Source organism: Anopheles stephensi, chromosome 2 (genome assembly GCF_013141755.1).
Source record: "Anopheles stephensi strain Indian chromosome 2, UCI_ANSTEP_V1.0, whole genome shotgun sequence".
Lineage (NCBI taxonomy): Eukaryota > Metazoa > Arthropoda > Insecta > Diptera > Culicidae > Anopheles > Anopheles stephensi.
In genome coordinates, this window is record NC_050202.1 from 162,077 (window position 1) to 179,532 (window position 17,456).

At 46.6% G+C, this 17,456-nt stretch overlaps 1 protein-coding gene across 1 annotated transcript; it reads left to right on the plus strand.

The window, feature by feature from the left end:
* Positions 1 to 237: 237 nt before the first annotated feature.
* LOC118503335 lies at positions 238 to 11,306 on the plus strand. Its single transcript, XM_036036499.1, has 8 exons — positions 238 to 984; positions 1,447 to 1,624; positions 1,719 to 2,636; positions 2,733 to 3,074; positions 3,134 to 7,423; positions 7,638 to 7,914; positions 7,979 to 8,245; positions 8,336 to 11,306. The coding sequence occupies exons 2-8, from the start codon at positions 1,586 to 1,588 to the stop codon at positions 8,773 to 8,775; spliced, it is 6,573 nt and encodes a 2,190-aa protein (XP_035892392.1). The 5' UTR covers positions 238 to 984; positions 1,447 to 1,585; the 3' UTR covers positions 8,776 to 11,306.
* The last annotated feature ends 6,150 nt before the right edge of the window (positions 11,307 to 17,456 follow it).

Here is a 17,456-nt window from a genome sequence, read left to right on the forward strand (position 1 = left end):
TTTTTTTTTATTAGTGCATTGCTTAAACTTATTATTGTGGTGGTATGATAACATTATGCATGGCTCTTTTGACGCTCCACACGACGCTTGCACGCTGGCAGAAGTCAAATAGATAGGCACACATATTTTTTCGAAAAAAAGCGTACAATAATCTAGTAATAACAGAACCTTTAAAAACTAGTGACCTGATACAGATTTTTTTGCAGTAAAATTGGTAAAAGATGCCAAAAAAAGATTATACAATAGCGGACGCCGCAAATAACCGCATAGCTGAAGTGTCGAGCTCCTCAATGTAAACATGTGGTTCGGGCATGCTGCAGATTTTCCACGAGAGAACTGTCAGTTTCGAATTGTCAAATTCGCATGAGAGCGAAAGGGAGAGACGAACACAGAAGAGGCTCGGAAAGAGGGTACAGAGAACACACGGAAACGGGTGGTGTGAGCGAAAACGAGAAAAACTGAAAAATCCATCAAAAAAGCAGGGACGAAAGGCGATTGAATGGATTAAAAGAAAACGGGAAAAGAAATGAATGTTTTGTAAAAAAAATAACCGTTTTAGGGCTGTGTTACGCCGCGTGTTGAAGTGTGAACGGAACATGTCCGGAATGTTCGCCAAATGCTACGCTACATAAAGGATAAAGCAATGCTTTGCGAATAGTGGCTACAAGGATTCTGTCTCTGTTGTTGTTGCTGTTGTCCGATTGCGCCTCTTCTGCAGACGTCGGATCCTTCGCAAATTGTATGTTATATGGTTAACTTCCATTCAGGACCCCGCTGCTCAGGCAGTCGCAGCGCAGTTATCAGAATATATCTGCTTCACTAGCATTGGGGGTATAAAACTACGGCTAAACATCCATCGTGTGACAACAACACCATTGCGGTAAGGGCTAACGAAGCACCAGCGCCAGTCGGATTCCTCACTCGCTGTTGAAGCTTGAACTGTCGCCAACAGCAGCCGACCAAACACATTACAAGCAAAAAAACGTAAGGATGTCCGTCAAATGTTGATTTGTGCTGCATGTTTAGCAGACAACGAGGAATCTAACCATAGTCGTTTATCAGTTCAAGAAAACGCTGAAAACAGGTTTTGGATCTGTTCATCCAGGATGCTCAAGGACGAACCAGAATGGTTTATGAATGTGGCATATCTCGTAATGCTAATGAATTGTTGAAACTACATTGTAAACTGCTCGCCAAATGAAGAACCTCAATACGTCTTCCCATGGGAACAAAAGTGAATATGAAAGTTTGTGTTTGTATCAAAGGTTTACTTCGAAGCACATGGTTTACATGACGCATATCGAGCCTTGGGCTTATCATGAAATGATGTTTTTTTTTGTAGACAATACGAAATGTAATATTTGGCCGTGGTTCTAAAATCACTTGACCGGCAACACTGCTATCATTTAAACCCCAAAATCTAACTAAGCGTTCGTTTCTTTGCAGATTTCTTATGTAAGCAGTTCAATGTAGAATACAAAAAGGTTTGCACTGTAGAGTTGTGTCCAAAGAGTGCGATTCCCTCAATCGTTATCTGGGTGAATGTATCAACAAGCGGTACCGGTCTGTGGTGGCAATAAGCACAATGCAAAAGTTAGAAACAACAGCATGCCAAGAAGCCGACGTAAGTATACCTGGACATTAGTGTGTAATGCAACATGCGCGGAACAAGCGTGTAAAAAAATAACTAATATTATTGTCCTTGTTATTGGTTGTAGTTCATGCTGAATGATGCTTACTGCAAGCTGAGAAAGTCTCCTGCGCGGCAATCGTCGTTGCTCATAGATCCTGCACCGCAGTATCCGAATCTTCCCAGCCCCTTACTTAACGACAGCACGCCACTGTTTAACACATCGTCCGAAGGCAATAGTCCTAGTCCCGCATCACCATCAACTACCTTCACCTCACTTAGCGCCGGCCATCACACCACGTCGCCGCCGGCAACATTACTAGCCTCGCCTTCACCATCATCCTCGCCAAACAGTAGGACGACGACGACCACAATCACACCAACTATAACGGCGGAAAACACGTTGAAATCCTTGTCCACATCTTCGGCTAAGCTTAATCATCATCACGTGGAAAAGCGGTTGGCAAGCGATTCGTCCTGCTATGGAAGTCCTTCCAAGAAGACGAAACTCTCTCCCACGTCGTCAACATCAACATTGTTTTCCTCAACATCTTCAGCTTCTTTTCACGTGTTGGCTCCGTCGCCGTCTTCGTCTTCCGTCCTATATCGTCATCACCATCATCACCACAACAGTGGAGGAGATGCAGGAAGTGGAGGAAGCAATATTGGTGGCAATGGTGGTACTCTGCCTAGCTTAGTACTGCCACAAAATCAAAGGCTTGTCGATAGTCATTTGTGCTTCTCGTCGGCTTCAAGTGGCAGCACCGGGCACGGTGGGACAAACGAGAGTTTAAACATACATGACAAGCTCAGGGAATTGTTTTTGGAGTTGCTCGTGGAGGGTTCGAGCGACAGTGACAGACTTAGTTTAAGGAATACATCTTTTCTCTTGGAAAAGCTTATCCTGCGCGAACAGCTCAATACCTTGATAGTGAACCTCTACCCTGGCAACAAAGGATACTCGCTTGCATTTCGAATAGGATCGCAAGAGGACGGGGGAAGAAATGTATGTAATCAATTCTATATTATTAAAACTAATTGCATTATTTCGCTAACGTCCTAAAATTTATCTAAATTTCATGATGGTTGTTTTCCGTTTTAGGTTTCAAAAATTGGACCGTCTGCAAATCTGACAGTCTTTTCGACAATGGGCACAGGTGTTGGCCCACCGTCCGTTTCCGGCAATGATTCACTGACGGTAAATGCTAGTGATCTCAATAGTGAAAATCTGCAGGAAACTATACGATGGCCATATGAGGAAGAAGATTTGTTAGACTCTATCGATCGAGAAGAACTACCGTTGGTGTTAGTGGACATCCTTGAGAATAAGTGTCCTGCGCTGTTCTACTGCGGTTGTGTAGTTGCGGAGGTACGCGACTATCGGCAATCGTTTCCTATTTTTACCTGTGATACTTTCCACGTGTTACTGAAACCCACCAATCAGGTGAGCGAATTCTTGCACTTAAATACCTAGTCAGTTTGCTGATGAGTTTTGCATTTTAGACCTTGTTGGCCGACGTGAATATTCTAACAGCGGAGGGAGAGTGGAGTCCTGAAGACAAGCTGGCGCTTGAGAGTCAGCTCGTGCTGGCAACTGCCGAACCGCTTTGCCTCGATCCAAATCCGGCGGTCGGCATGATGTCCATAAACCAGTATCATCGAAGGCAACTGCTCAACACAGCTACTATTCGGCGTCAGGCAAAGAAGTTCTCCCAGATTGCTGTTAATCGCAAGAGGAAAACCGACCAATTTACACACAACTTTGGGCTGGAATTAAGCGACTTTATCAACAAATACCGGGCACGTCCGCCGCGTCAACAAAGCGTTAGGCGTGGTGTGGTCAGTTTCACTCTACCTAAGAAGCCGTCCGAAGTGGTGCCAACGGTAAACTTGCCCAATCTGGAGCTACCCGAACTATCGATACCCTCTGAAGTGAACGTGGAAAAGTACGCCCGCAAGTATGAAGCTCCCAAGGAGAGTCGCGACTGCATACCGCAATTGATTGAAGAGTACATTCTGGAAACGGACCGTGTCGTAAATCGGGGCGATACACGAGTGTACCATATTAAGCTTTCCATTTTTCAACGACCATCGAATTCGGAATATCTTGGCGAATTGTACGTTGATCGAGATTATCGTGAGAATGAACGAAATGGCGAAGCTTGTCAATTTTCTTTAGGAACAAGAGCGCACGCCCACCGCTACATTCAACAGTTTACGGAAATTTTTACCGAGGAAGGAAGAAAATCGGTCAAAATTACACATCTGGTTCCGGGACAGGTTCCCAAAGTGCTGCACACAGCCGGTATGCGAGAACAGAACGTTCAGCAACAACAGTTACAACAACAACAATTACAACAACAGCAGCAGCAACAACAACATCAACAACAACTGCAGAACCAACAACAGCACTTGCAACAACAGCAACAACAACATCATCAACAACAGATACAGCAACAACAAACATTGGTGCAACAACAAATATCTCAGATTCAGCAACGGCTACAATCTCATCCAACACAAGCACTGCTTACGCGGTTGCAAGCGACAAATCCTGCTTTGGCGTCACAAATTGCGACGGCCACGGGTGTTAATGGTAACATCACATTGAATGCAACGAATCCAAATACACTACCTGGTAATCAAACACAACAGGCGCATGCGATATTGACCACATCGCAGTCAGCTGTTCATCAGAGTTTATCCCAGCAGCAGCTTATATCGACCTCATCTACTGGTCCCAACATCTTAAGCATCGGACCGACGGCTTCAGCTACACAGCCACAACAGTCTCCCGTCCAGCAGTCAACGCAAACGCAGATCCATATTCAACCACAGCATCTGATAGCTTGTTCGGGCCACCAGCAGCAACTGTTCAACACAAATTCCTGCGATTCAAGCAATGCTACGACTAGCATCGTAGGCACTGGCGCAGGAACGACATCAAGCAACGTAACGGCTTCGCAAGGAACGACGATTACGCTGCAAACACAGTCATCAACACAGCAGCAACAGCAGATCCAACAGAGTCAACCACCACAGCAAACATTGAGCCTAAGCAACGGATCACTGCTGCTCGTGCAACCTTCTGGACAAATATCGAACCTAACGATGACCACTAACGCTGCAGGACAGCAGCAACTATTGGCAACAGCTACTGGAGCTGGAGCTGTTGGCAACACGGTCGGCAATGCGGTTACCGGCGCACAAAGCTTCACCTTTGCCTCAGGAGGGCAAACGGCCACAATTATAAATCAGACCGCAGCGCGAACCTTGGGAAATACCGTTCCGCTACTCGTACGTCTCGACAACACCAAGGTATCGCGTGATGCAACGGGGAATTTGATATCAACTATTGCAAACCAGACAACTCCTTCTGGACAAGTACAACTGCAAGCGCAACAACAAAATGTGGTACCAATTCAACCGCAACAACAGCTGATGCAGCAGCAGCAGCAACAACAGCAACAGCAACAACAACAGCAACAGCAACAGCAACAGCAACAGCAACAGCAACAGCAACAACAACCACAGCAGCAGCAGCAACAACCACAGCAGCCGCAACAGCAGCAGCAACAGCAGCAGCAGCAACCGCAGCAACCGCAGCAACAGCAGCAACAGCAGCAACAGCAACAGCAGCAGCAGCAGCAGCAGCAACAACAGCAGCAGCAACAGCAACAACAGCAGCAACAGCAGCAACAGCAGCAACAGCAGCAGCAACAGCAGCAACAGCAGCAACAGCAGCAACAGCAGCAACAGCAGCAACAGCAGCAACAGCAGCAACAGCATCAGCAACAACAACAACAACAACAACAACAACAACAACAACAACAGCAGCTGCAGCAAGCACAACAGCAACCGCAACAGCAACCACAACAACAACAACAACCGCAACAAGCACAGCAGTTGCAGAATCCAGCTGCGTCGATTCACACAACAAATCCGGAGATAAAGGCTATTGCTATAAGCATTATGAACTCAGCTAATCAGTTCACGAACCGACAGCAGCAACAACAATCCAGCACGAAGTCAAATAGCAATGCAGCTATTCTCAGTCTTCTCAACAGTGCGCCGGCAGCGATGACCAATTCACCGGTCCTAAGTAGTAGTCTTACGCTTCCAGCTGGGAAAATACTGAATGAGCTGCAGCAGCAACAACAACAACAACAACAGCAGCAGCAACAACAAAGCCAGCAACAACAACAACAACAACAACAGCAGCAGCAGCAACAACAAAGCCAGCAACAACAGCAACAACCACACACAATCCACCATCTTCAAGCAGCAGGGGGGGGTACAGCTACAACTATAAGCGGGAGCGCTGCAGCGGCCCTGTTCAACAGTGTAGGAGGGCGAAAGATAAGTATTCAACAAGCACAGACGAACCAAAACCGTATTCTCAACCATGCCAATCTAATCACCGTCAGCGGTGGCGCTGGCACTAACAATCATCAAACACAAATCATCAATATTCAAGCAGGCGATTTGCAACAACAGCAACATCAACCAGGACAAACGTCGACTCAATCAGTTTCGCAGCAACAGCAACAGCAATCGCAGCAGCCAGGAAATATTCGCGTTACTATGTCCGCGCTCGCTACACAACTAGCATCACCGCCCGCCATTCTAACCACCTCTAACCTGCCACAGAGTTTCAATGTTGCTGCCGCAGTTGGTGCTACATCGGCTGGCAATGTTTCTGGCACCGCCGTTTCGACGGCGACGGCGAACGTAGGCTCGTTTAGCGGTGGTACACCATTATCATCAGCGGGAAGCAAGCTTATTATCAATAACGCAAATCAGCGTATACTGAACATCAATTCCAACCCCGGAACATCGACTTCAACGGCGGCCGTCGTTGCTGCCGCTATCGGTGGAGCAATTCGACGAGTTAGTGCAACGGGGAACCCTAGCGCTGCTGATGGAATACAGATGCAGATTCAGGGACTCACTGCTTCGCAGAGCACAGGCAATCTTTCTACGGGTGCAAACGTTAGCAATATTGCTGGCATCACTTCGGACAGTGCATTGCGACGCACAATGGTATCGGAACAGCTACAGATACAGAGCATAGCTTCGCCTGGCAGTGATCACTCCAACGCGTCGTCAGTTTCTCTAGCTAGCAATGGAGGTGGCGGTAGTGGAAGCGGTACTGCAGGAACACTAAACGGTGCCAACGCAAACAACATCATCTTCAATAACATGTCCGGTTTAACGGCTTTGCTTGCGAATACGGCCACTTCTGCTGTAGCACAACCTTCACTAGCTACCAGTATCGGTGGCAGTAGCGATGGAACGATACAGAACTCGATGTCTGTAGTCGGAGCATCGGCCGTCGTTGGCCTAGGAGGAGTATCGAACAGTGCAAATAGCAGCACCAATTTACCCAGTAGCAACAGCAACTCTACCGTGTGTGGCAATAATAACACAAACTCAGCATTAATCGAAAGACTGACTTCATCTAGTAGCATAAATCTATCTAATAATAGTAACCTGCCAGCAGCGAGTCCCGGACTGCAATTTACCATACCTTCGCCAAAAACGCCTCAGCAGCAATCTCAAGCGCATATACAGATACAATCACCTGCTGGATCGATATCGCCTCTCTCTAGTCCGCCGCCCCAGGTCACCATCCATCCGCAGCACCATCAAACCCAGCAAGCGCAGCACAGCCAGACGCAGGCTCAAGCCGGTCATCAACCGCAACAACCTACAACGGTCAATTTGCAAGGATTAAACTTTGCCAGCCTACACGGTGCGATGACTTCCATCCCCGGATTGCAAAACGTACAGGTAAGCTTACGCCAGCCTATTGTTGTAAACGAATCGAGGAATGAATAGAACCTTGAGCAATAGTCTTTGTATCATACATACATTAGAAGTTATAGAATTCTGGAATATGAAGTTGTTAAGTTGTTATATTAGAACGAATTTCAATCATCGTTATATTGGAGAGTGAGAGGGCTCGTTTCGATTAACTACTTTTTTTTTGCTTCGCCAATTACAGGTACAAATTCCAGGACTTGCGCAGCCCATTTCTTTATCCCTTTCCTCTACGCCATCCGGGGGATCTACAGGCGTGCTCAACAACACGGCGGCAAACAACGCAAACCAGACAACCAGTTTACTAGTATCAGTCCCAGTAACCAACACGACGCAAGTTGTGAATACCATTAACGCCAGTGGCACTGGCAATATACTGTCCGGTAACTCTCAAACGACTCAAACAGTTGTTCTCACGAATCCACAGACGAGTGGATCTAGCTTGCTTTCTCTTCCAATTGGTAATTTAAAAGAAAGACAAAAAGGGTTTCGTTAGTACACACTCAATGGTTATAATTGTTTCAGCTCAAATTGTGACATCCGGCATGAAAGGACTTGGTCAGCAGAGTATACGAACCGGCACACCGTTAACTGTAAATGCCGGTCAACCTGGACAACAGATTCAGCTACTTAACATTAGCCAACGTCCCCGAGCCGGACAGTTGCCCGTAGTGAGCTGCTCGGGAACAACACCGATAACGGCCAAACAGCTGGCAGCGCGTGTGGTTCAGCATCGACAGCAAATGGCTTCGGCAGGCGGATCCACATTGAAAATAGCAACTCCGATTTCTGGTGAGTAAATAAAACCTGTTTTTCGAATGCTGAACGACGAATGCAAGGATTTGGAACAATACAATGGCATCGTGTGCGTGGCCTTTTTAGGATCGCATAATGCAGGGCAGCTGGGCAATAACTTAAACGTGACCTCTAATACCACGACGAATCAGCTGATAATGAGTACCAAGCAGCTGCAGCTAAAGCTTCAGCAGCAGCAGGTGCAGCAACAGCAGCAGCAACAACAGACACAACAGATAATTGCAGCAACTAGTAGCCAGCCACAGCCAGGTACGACCCAAATTCATATTCAACAACAACCACAACAAGCGTCACAATTGTTGCAACAGCAAGCACAACCGCAAGCTACTCAGCAAATCAACATTATTAACAACACGGTGATGACTCCATTGTCGCTATCTAGCCCGGTTTCAGTGACAAATGCGGTGGTTTCCCAATCCACAGGCCATCAGAACGTAAATGCTATAACCGCAGCAACTGCAACCGCGAAGCACCGGCGAAGATCGGCTGCTGAAATGAACAAGTAGTGGAAGAAAATGATAATAGATTTGAACTTTTAGCACTGAGGCAGTCATCGGTGGCAATAGTCCAGGGCGTAAGCGCTATTACCACAAGTTGTCCGTCGTATCGCGACGATTATTACTATTTTGTAGCTGTGCAGTGAGTTGGTTGGTTAGTTGGCATGGTTTTAGCTGCTGTCGCTGTGTCTGATCAAGCGTCCGGCGACGAACAGGAAATGACACATAAATGTACGTGCTACAATTAAAGCCGCCGTAGGTGTAGTGCGCAAAAATTGTAAAGAAAACTTGCACATGGCTTACCGAAATGATACTGAACTTTGTTACGGTGCCCGCAACAGTGTAACCCTGACGCGGTACGCTGCTGCGCGACTGTGCAAAATGGACAGCACGCTTCCCACTGCGAGATTCGGCATTGGAGTGTGCTCTACTGTACCTTTTTATTTTTAATACATTTTTTTAAAACACTGCTATTACCGAATGGTGTTACCTTATCCTGCAAGAGTAGTAGTTAATTTCCGAAGCGAAGTCATCCATATAACTTTTCCTCTTGTACCTGTAGACCCATGAATTATTTATACCAAATTTGTCGCGAATTTCTTCAGTATGCGCTTTCCCCCCCTTTTTGGAAACTTTTTTTCGCTTCACGTGCGATTAGTTTGTGAAATGTTATGTACAAATTTAATTAAAAAATAACAATTTATGAGCGTTATTCAACGCTTCATTCTGCAACATACCGTGTCTTGTTGTTGCCTATCCTTACTGCTGTGTGTGTGCTACACTTCGATGTTCAGAGAGCTCATCGATTTGGGGTAAGGACAATGCGAAAGTAACACATTTGTCACCTTGCTTACATCCCCTTCGGCTACTGAACTCTGAGTACTTTGGGACAAATCATCAATAAGGAGTCGATATTGTTTTGGAAACAGTGCGTCGTCGAAACTAATATATTACCTTGCCGTTATGATTCACTCGCTGTCCATGGCACCACGATACATAAGCAGACCTTTGTTCAAAATTGATCCAACACACAGGAGAAGAATTATGTCTGATAGCAATGGCATTCGGTCGTCAGTACCCGGGTATTTTGAGATGAATATGAATGGGTGTTTGACAAGTGTGGCGCACAACGCCATTACTACAATTTCAAGATAGGGTCAGCAAATGGCGATGAGGATGCGTTGCGTGAACGGTTCGGAAGGTGGGTAATAAATTGTTGATATTACATGTACCGAATGCTACGGGTGAATGGAGAGAACAGTAATGCAGACATCAAAAACAAAACGAAAATTCATCGGGAACTCGACAAAGGGACACACACACAATTCTATATATACACACATATATTTAAATAGTAAATAATATTGCGCTGTTAGGAAGAATAACGATATAATAACGCAATGGTAACGCAGGAAAATCAGTAAAGAAGTTAGATAGACCACGGATAAGGAATGTTACAAGCGAGATGTTTCAAATTTTAGTTTCTAAATGTTGCTGTAAATTAAAATTGCAACGCCAGTCAGAGGCGCCGCTACTCATTTTCTGATATTTGACGCTAAACGACGCTTTGCGGTGGTGAAAACGAGACATTGACCGCCCGATAATTCTAAAGCAGTAGGAATCCAGGCCTTCCAAACGGAATGAATTGTGTTTTGAGCGTTTCAGTTGTGGCATCATTCTAATAGCGTCAACAAACAAACAAACCAACATGCATACAACAGTGTTATGTGTTCAACATATCTCAATGTAGGCGAGCGAGAACAACCGACCGTAGCGCGATATGTTTTAATTTGAGTTAGTTGTACATGCCCAAGTTATGATGATGTGTAAGCCGGAACATCGTTTCTGACTGAAAACGGAAAGCAGCTGATTTACTTTCGGTGTAAATAAATTCTGTATTATTTAATAAAAGATGTTTGTTTTCGGTTCTTTTCGTGCTCATTCAGTTTGTTCCAAGAGCATCACAAACAGGATTACACTTCAAAATGTAGGTTTAACATGTTTTGTTGTTGTATTCAGTCGCTCTAGTAAGTGCAGTAGGTTGCAGGGCTGTCCAGCTCACGAGGGAAAGCTAGTTCTGCTGGGCTCAGCTACTATCTAGATTACAGCCATGTTAGGGACGTAAAATGCGTGTCCGTAGGGTGCAAACACAGATACGTTCCTGGTGTAACGCTGCGATTACCGAATTGTGAAGGGCATACAACGGCATTGCTATGAATTATCTTGTTGACGGGTTTGTTCCTGATCGATTCTGGGTAATGGCCACTGTCTTAGCGATTGTCGAGCTAACTGACGCAGTAATTTAGGATAGCATTTATTGAAAGGAACACAGGAGTGAGACCGATGAAAGGAGAGAGGCTACATAGACAGAGGCGTGTTATTCGTGAACAGCAGTAGTAGTTGATAAAGCCAATGGTGGAATTCTCATCTTCATATAGGCACTTACTCTACCCATATGTCGGCAAAAGCCGACGTGTACGTTACAAAAAGGAATAATGAACTGAACCCCAACTGTCATTAAGTGATATTCATGACCGAAACCGAACGATTTTTTTCATTCATCATGATTTAATCCATGCATTTTACAGGCGTTGAACCTTAAAGCAGCTGCGGACATGGAGTGACTAATCGACAGTTTCCCAAAAAGATTTTAAAACAAATCGATCACAATATTGTCATTCCTTTCAACCAGCACTGGTTGCCATTTGTACTGAGTACTTAAAACTACTTCAAAATTGTGTTTTATCCTTCGGCTTGGCTCCAAAACAACACAGGTAAAAGTTACTGCCAACGATACATCAATCCTTCGGTATGACAATAAATGAAATCATTCGAAAGAAACTTTCCTTACTTTCAGATTTTTACACAGCAAAAGGCGCGAAAATCCGACACACGATTCTTCCCTGCAAAATGCTCACAATCTGGTCAAATTACATTTTTTCTCCGGATCGGTTGCGCACGGAGAAAACGACCCGTTTCAAATGTTTCGATACCAGGAGAGCATACCAGTAGCGGAGGTATCACTAACCCGACTCTGGAACCAGTTTTGAAAGAAAATACAAATGGGCGTGTACTTCCACTATCAGATTATCGGGATAGTGTTCGTCAGTTGGACAGGGATATCTCTTTCGAATAAAGGGGATAGTGATCTATAGACGGAGAGATATCAGCTGATATTTCGTGTTCCCTCCTCGTTTGGATGCTCTCTTGGTGTCGAAGGCGAGAAAATTAACCAAGTTGACATGGGAGAAGCGATCCGCCGTCGCGGCTGGTATTTCGTGTTACCTCCTCGTTTGGATGCTCTCTTGGTGTCGAAGGCGAGAAAAGAAGGCAAGTTGACATGGGAGAAGCGATCCACCGTTGCGACTAGTATTTCGTGTTACCTCCTCGTTTGGATGCTCTCTTGGTATCGAAGGCGAGAAAAGAAGGCAAGATGATATGGGAGAAGCGATCCGCCGTCGCGGCTGGTATTTCGTGTTACCTCCTCGTTTGGATGCTCTCTTGGTGTTGAAGGCGAGAAAATTAACCAAGTTGACATGGGAGAAGCGATCCGCCGTCGCGGCTGGTATTTCGTGTTACCTCCTCGTTTGGATGCTCTCTTGGTGTCAAAGGCGAGAAAATTAACAAAGTTGACATGGGAGAAGCGATCCGCCGTCGCGGCTGGTATTTCGTGTTACCTCCTCGTTTGGATGCTCTCTTGGTGTCGAAGACGAGAAAATTAACCAAGATGACATGGGAGAAGCGATCCGCCGTTGCGACTAGTATTTCGTGTTACCTCCTCGTTTGGATGCTCTCTTGGTATCGAAGGCGAGAAAAGAAGGCAAGATGACATGGGAGAAGCGATCCGCCGTCGCGGCTGGTATTTCGTGTTACCTCCTCGTTTGGATGCTCTCTTGGTGTCAAAGGCGAGAAAATTAACCAAGATGACATGGGAGAAGCGATCCGCCGTTGCGGCTAGTATTTCGTGTTACCTCCTCGTTTGGATGCTCTCTTGGTGTTGAAGGCGAGAAAATTAACCAAGTTGACATGGGAGAAGCGATCCGCCGTTGCGACTAGTATTTCGTGTTACCTCCTCGTTTGGATGCTCTCTTGGTGTCAAAGGCGAGAAAAGAAGGCAAGATGACATGGGAGAAGCGATCCGCCGTTGCGACTAGTATTTCGTATTACCTCCTCGTTTGGATGCTCTCTTGGTGTCAAAGGCGAGAAAATTAACAAAGTTGACATGGGAGAAGCGATCCGCCGTTGCGACTAGTATTTCGTGTTGCCTCCTCGTTTGGATGCTCTCTTGGTGTCAAAGGCGAGAAAATTAATCAAGATGACATGGGAGAAGCGATCCGCCGTCGCGGCCGGTATTTCGTGTTACCTCCTCGTTTGGATGCTCTCTTGGTGTCAAAGGCGAGAAAATTAACCAAGTTGACATGGGAGAAGCGATCCGCCGTCGCGGCTGGTATTTCGTGTTACCTCCTCGTTTGGATGCTCTCTTGGTGTCAAAGGCGAGAAAATTAACCAAGATGACATGGGAGAAGCGATCCGCCGTTGCGACTAGTATTTCGTGTTACCTCCTCGTTTGGATGCTCTCTTGGTGTCAAAGGCGAGAAAATTAACCAAGTTGACATGGGAGAAGCGATCCGCCGTTGCGACTAGTATTTCGTGTTACCTCCTCGTTTGGATGCTCTCTTGGTGTCAAAGGCGAGAAAATTAACCAAGATGACATGGGAGAAGCGATCCGCCGTTGCGACTAGTATTTCGTGTTACCTCCTCGTTTGGATGCTCTCTTGGTGTCAAAGGCGAGAAAATTAACAAAGTTGACATGGGAGAAGCGATCCGCCGTTGCGACTAGTATTTCGTGTTACCTCCTCGTTTGGATGCTCTCTTGGTGTCGAAGGCGAGAAAAGAAGGCAAGATGACATGGGAGAAGCGATCCGCCGTTGCGACTAGTATTTCGTGTTACCTCCTCGTTTGGATGCTCTCTTGGTGTCGAAGGCGAGAAAATTAACCAAGTTGACATGGAAGAAGCGATCCGCCGTTGCGACTAGTATTTCGTGTTACCTCCTCGTTTGGATGCTCTCTTGGTGTCAAAGGCGAGAAAATTAACCAAGTTGACATGGGAGAAGCGATCCGCCGTCGCGGCTGGTATTTCGTGTTACCTCCTCGTTTGGATGCTCTCTTGGTGTCAAAGGCGAGAAAATTAACCAAGATGACATGGGAGAAGCGATCCGCCGTTGCGGCTAGTATTTCGTGTTACCTCCTCGTTTGGATGCTCTCTTGGTGTTGAAGGCGAGAAAATTAACCAAGTTGACATGGGAGAAGCGATCCGCCGTTGCGACTAGTATTTCGTGTTACCTCCTCGTTTGGATGCTCTCTTGGTGTCAAAGGCGAGAAAATTAACAAAGTTGACATGGGAGAAGCGATCCGCCGTTGCGACTAGTATTTCGTGTTACCTCCTCGTTTGGATGCTCTCTTGGTGTCGAAGACGAGAAAATTAACCAAGATGACATGGGAGAAGCGATCCGCCGTTGCGACTAGTATTTCGTGTTACCTCCTCGTTTGGATGCTCTCTTGGTGTCGAAGGCGAGAAAATTAACCAAGTTGACATGGGAGAAGCGATCCGCCGTTGCGACTAGTATTTCGTGTTACCTCCTCGTTTGGATGCTCTCTTGGTGTCGAAGGCGAGAAAAGAAGGCAAGATGACATGGGAGAAGCGATCCGCCGTTGCGACTAGTATTTCGTGTTACCTCCTCGTTTGGATGCTCTCTTGGTGTCAAAGGCGAGAAAATTAACCAAGTTGACATGGGAGAAGCGATCCGCCGTCGCGGCTGGTATTTCGTGTTACCTCCTCGTTTGGATGCTCTCTTGGTGTCAAAGGCGAGAAAATTAACCAAGATGACATGGGAGAAGCGATCCGCCGTTGCGGCTAGTATTTCGTGTTACCTCCTCGTTTGGATGCTCTCTTGGTGTTGAAGGCGAGAAAATTAACCAAGTTGACATGGGAGAAGCGATCCGCCGTTGCGACTAGTATTTCGTGTTACCTCCTCGTTTGGATGCTCTCTTGGTGTCAAAGGCGAGAAAATTAACCAAGATGACATGGGAGAAGCGATCCGCCGTTGCGACTAGTATTTCGTGTTACCTCCTCGTTTGGATGCTCTCTTGGTGTCAAAGGCGAGAAAATTAACAAAGTTGACATGGGAGAAGCGATCCGCCGTTGCGACTAGTATTTCGTGTTACCTCCTCGTTTGGATGCTCTCTTGGTGTCGAAGGCGAGAAAAGAAGGCAAGATGACATGGGAGAAGCGATCCGCCGTTGCGACTAGTATTTCGTGTTACCTCCTCGTTTGGATGCTCTCTTGGTGTCGAAGGCGAGAAAATTAACCAAGTTGACATGGAAGAAGCGATCCGCCGTTGCGACTAGTATTTCGTGTTACCTCCTCGTTTGGATGCTCTCTTGGTGTCAAAGGCGAGAAAATTAACCAAGTTGACATGGGAGAAGCGATCCGCCGTCGCGGCTGGTATTTCGTGTTACCTCCTCGTTTGGATGCTCTCTTGGTGTCAAAGGCGAGAAAATTAACCAAGATGACATGGGAGAAGCGATCCGCCGTTGCGGCTAGTATTTCGTGTTACCTCCTCGTTTGGATGCTCTCTTGGTGTTGAAGGCGAGAAAATTAACCAAGTTGACATGGGAGAAGCGATCCGCCGTTGCGACTAGTATTTCGTGTTACCTCCTCGTTTGGATGCTCTCTTGGTGTCAAAGGCGAGAAAATTAACCAAGATGACATGGGAGAAGCGATCCGCCGTTGCGACTAGTATTTCGTGTTACCTCCTCGTTTGGATGCTCTCTTGGTGTCAAAGGCGAGAAAATTAACAAAGTTGACATGGGAGAAGCGATCCGCCGTTGCGACTAGTATTTCGTGTTACCTCCTCGTTTGGATGCTCTCTTGGTGTCGAAGGCGAGAAAAGAAGGCAAGATGACATGGGAGAAGCGATCCGCCGTTGCGACTAGTATTTCGTGTTACCTCCTCGTTTGGATGCTCTCTTGGTGTCGAAGGCGAGAAAAGAAGGCAAGATGACATGGGAGAAGCGATCCGCCGTTGCGGCTAGTATTTCGTGTTACCTCCTCGTTTGGATGCTCTCTTGGTGTTGAAGGCGAGAAAATTAACCAAGTTGACATGGGAGAAGCGATCCGCCGTTGCGACTAGTATTTCGTGTTACCTCCTCGTTTGGATGCTCTCTTGGTGTCAAAGGCGAGAAAATTAACAAAGTTGACATGGGAGAAGCGATCCGCCGTTGCGACTAGTATTTCGTGTTACCTCCTCGTTTGGATGCTCTCTTGGTGTCGAAGGCGAGAAAAGAAGGCAAGATGACATGGGAGAAGCGATCCGCCGTTGCGACTAGTATTTCGTGTTACCTCCTCGTTTGGATGCTCTCTTGGTGTCGAAGGCGAGAAAAGAAGGCAAGATGACATGGGAGAAGCGATCCGCCGTTGCGACTAGTATTTCGTGTTACCTCCTCGTTTGGATGCTCTCTTGGTGTCAAAGGCGAGAAAATTAACAAAGTTGACATGGGAGAAGCGATCCGCCGTTGCGACTAGTATTTCGTGTTACCTCCTCGTTTGGATGCTCTCTTGGTGTCAAAGGCGAGAAAATTAACCAAGTTGACATGGGAGAAGCGATCCGCCGTCGCGGCTGGTATTTCGTGTTACCTCCTCGTTTGGATGCTCTCTTGGTGTCAAAGGCGAGAAAATTAACCAAGATGACATGGGAGAAGCGATCCGCCGTTGCGGCTAGTATTTCGTGTTACCTCCTCGTTTGGATGCTCTCTTGGTGTTGAAGGCGAGAAAATTAACCAAGTTGACATGGGAGAAGCGATCCGCCGTTGCGACTAGTATTTCGTGTTACCTCCTCGTTTGGATGCTCTCTTGGTGTCAAAGGCGAGAAAATTAACCAAGATGACATGGGAGAAGCGATCCGCCGTTGCGACTAGTATTTCGTGTTACCTCCTCGTTTGGATGCTCTCTTGGTGTCAAAGGCGAGAAAATTAACAAAGTTGACATGGGAGAAGCGATCCGCCGTTGCGACTAGTATTTCGTGTTACCTCCTCGTTTGGATGCTCTCTTGGTGTCGAAGGCGAGAAAAGAAGGCAAGATGACATGGGAGAAGCGATCCGCCGTTGCGACTAGTATTTCGTGTTACCTCCTCGTTTGGATGCTCTCTTGGTGTCAAAGGCGAGAAAATTAACCAAGTTGACATGGGAGAAGCGATCCGCCGTCGCGGCTGGTATTTCGTGTTACCTCCTCGTTTGGATGCTCTCTTGGTGTCAAAGGCGAGAAAATTAACCAAGATGACATGGGAGAAGCGATCCGCCGTTGCGACTAGTATTTCGTGTTACCTCCTCGTTTGGATGCTCTCTTGGTGTCAAAGGCGAGAAAATTAACCAAGTTGACATGGGAGAAGCGATCCGCCGTCGCGGCTGGTATTTCGTGTTACCTCCTCGTTTGGATGCTCTCTTGGTGTCAAAGGCGAGAAAATTAACCAAGATGACATGGGAGAAGCGATCCGCCGTTGCGGCTAGTATTTCGTGTTACCTCCTCGTTTGGATGCTCTCTTGGTGTTGAAGGCGAGAAAATTAACCAAGTTGACATGGGAGAAGCGATCCGCCGTTGCGACTAGTATTTCGTGTTACCTCCTCGTTTGGATG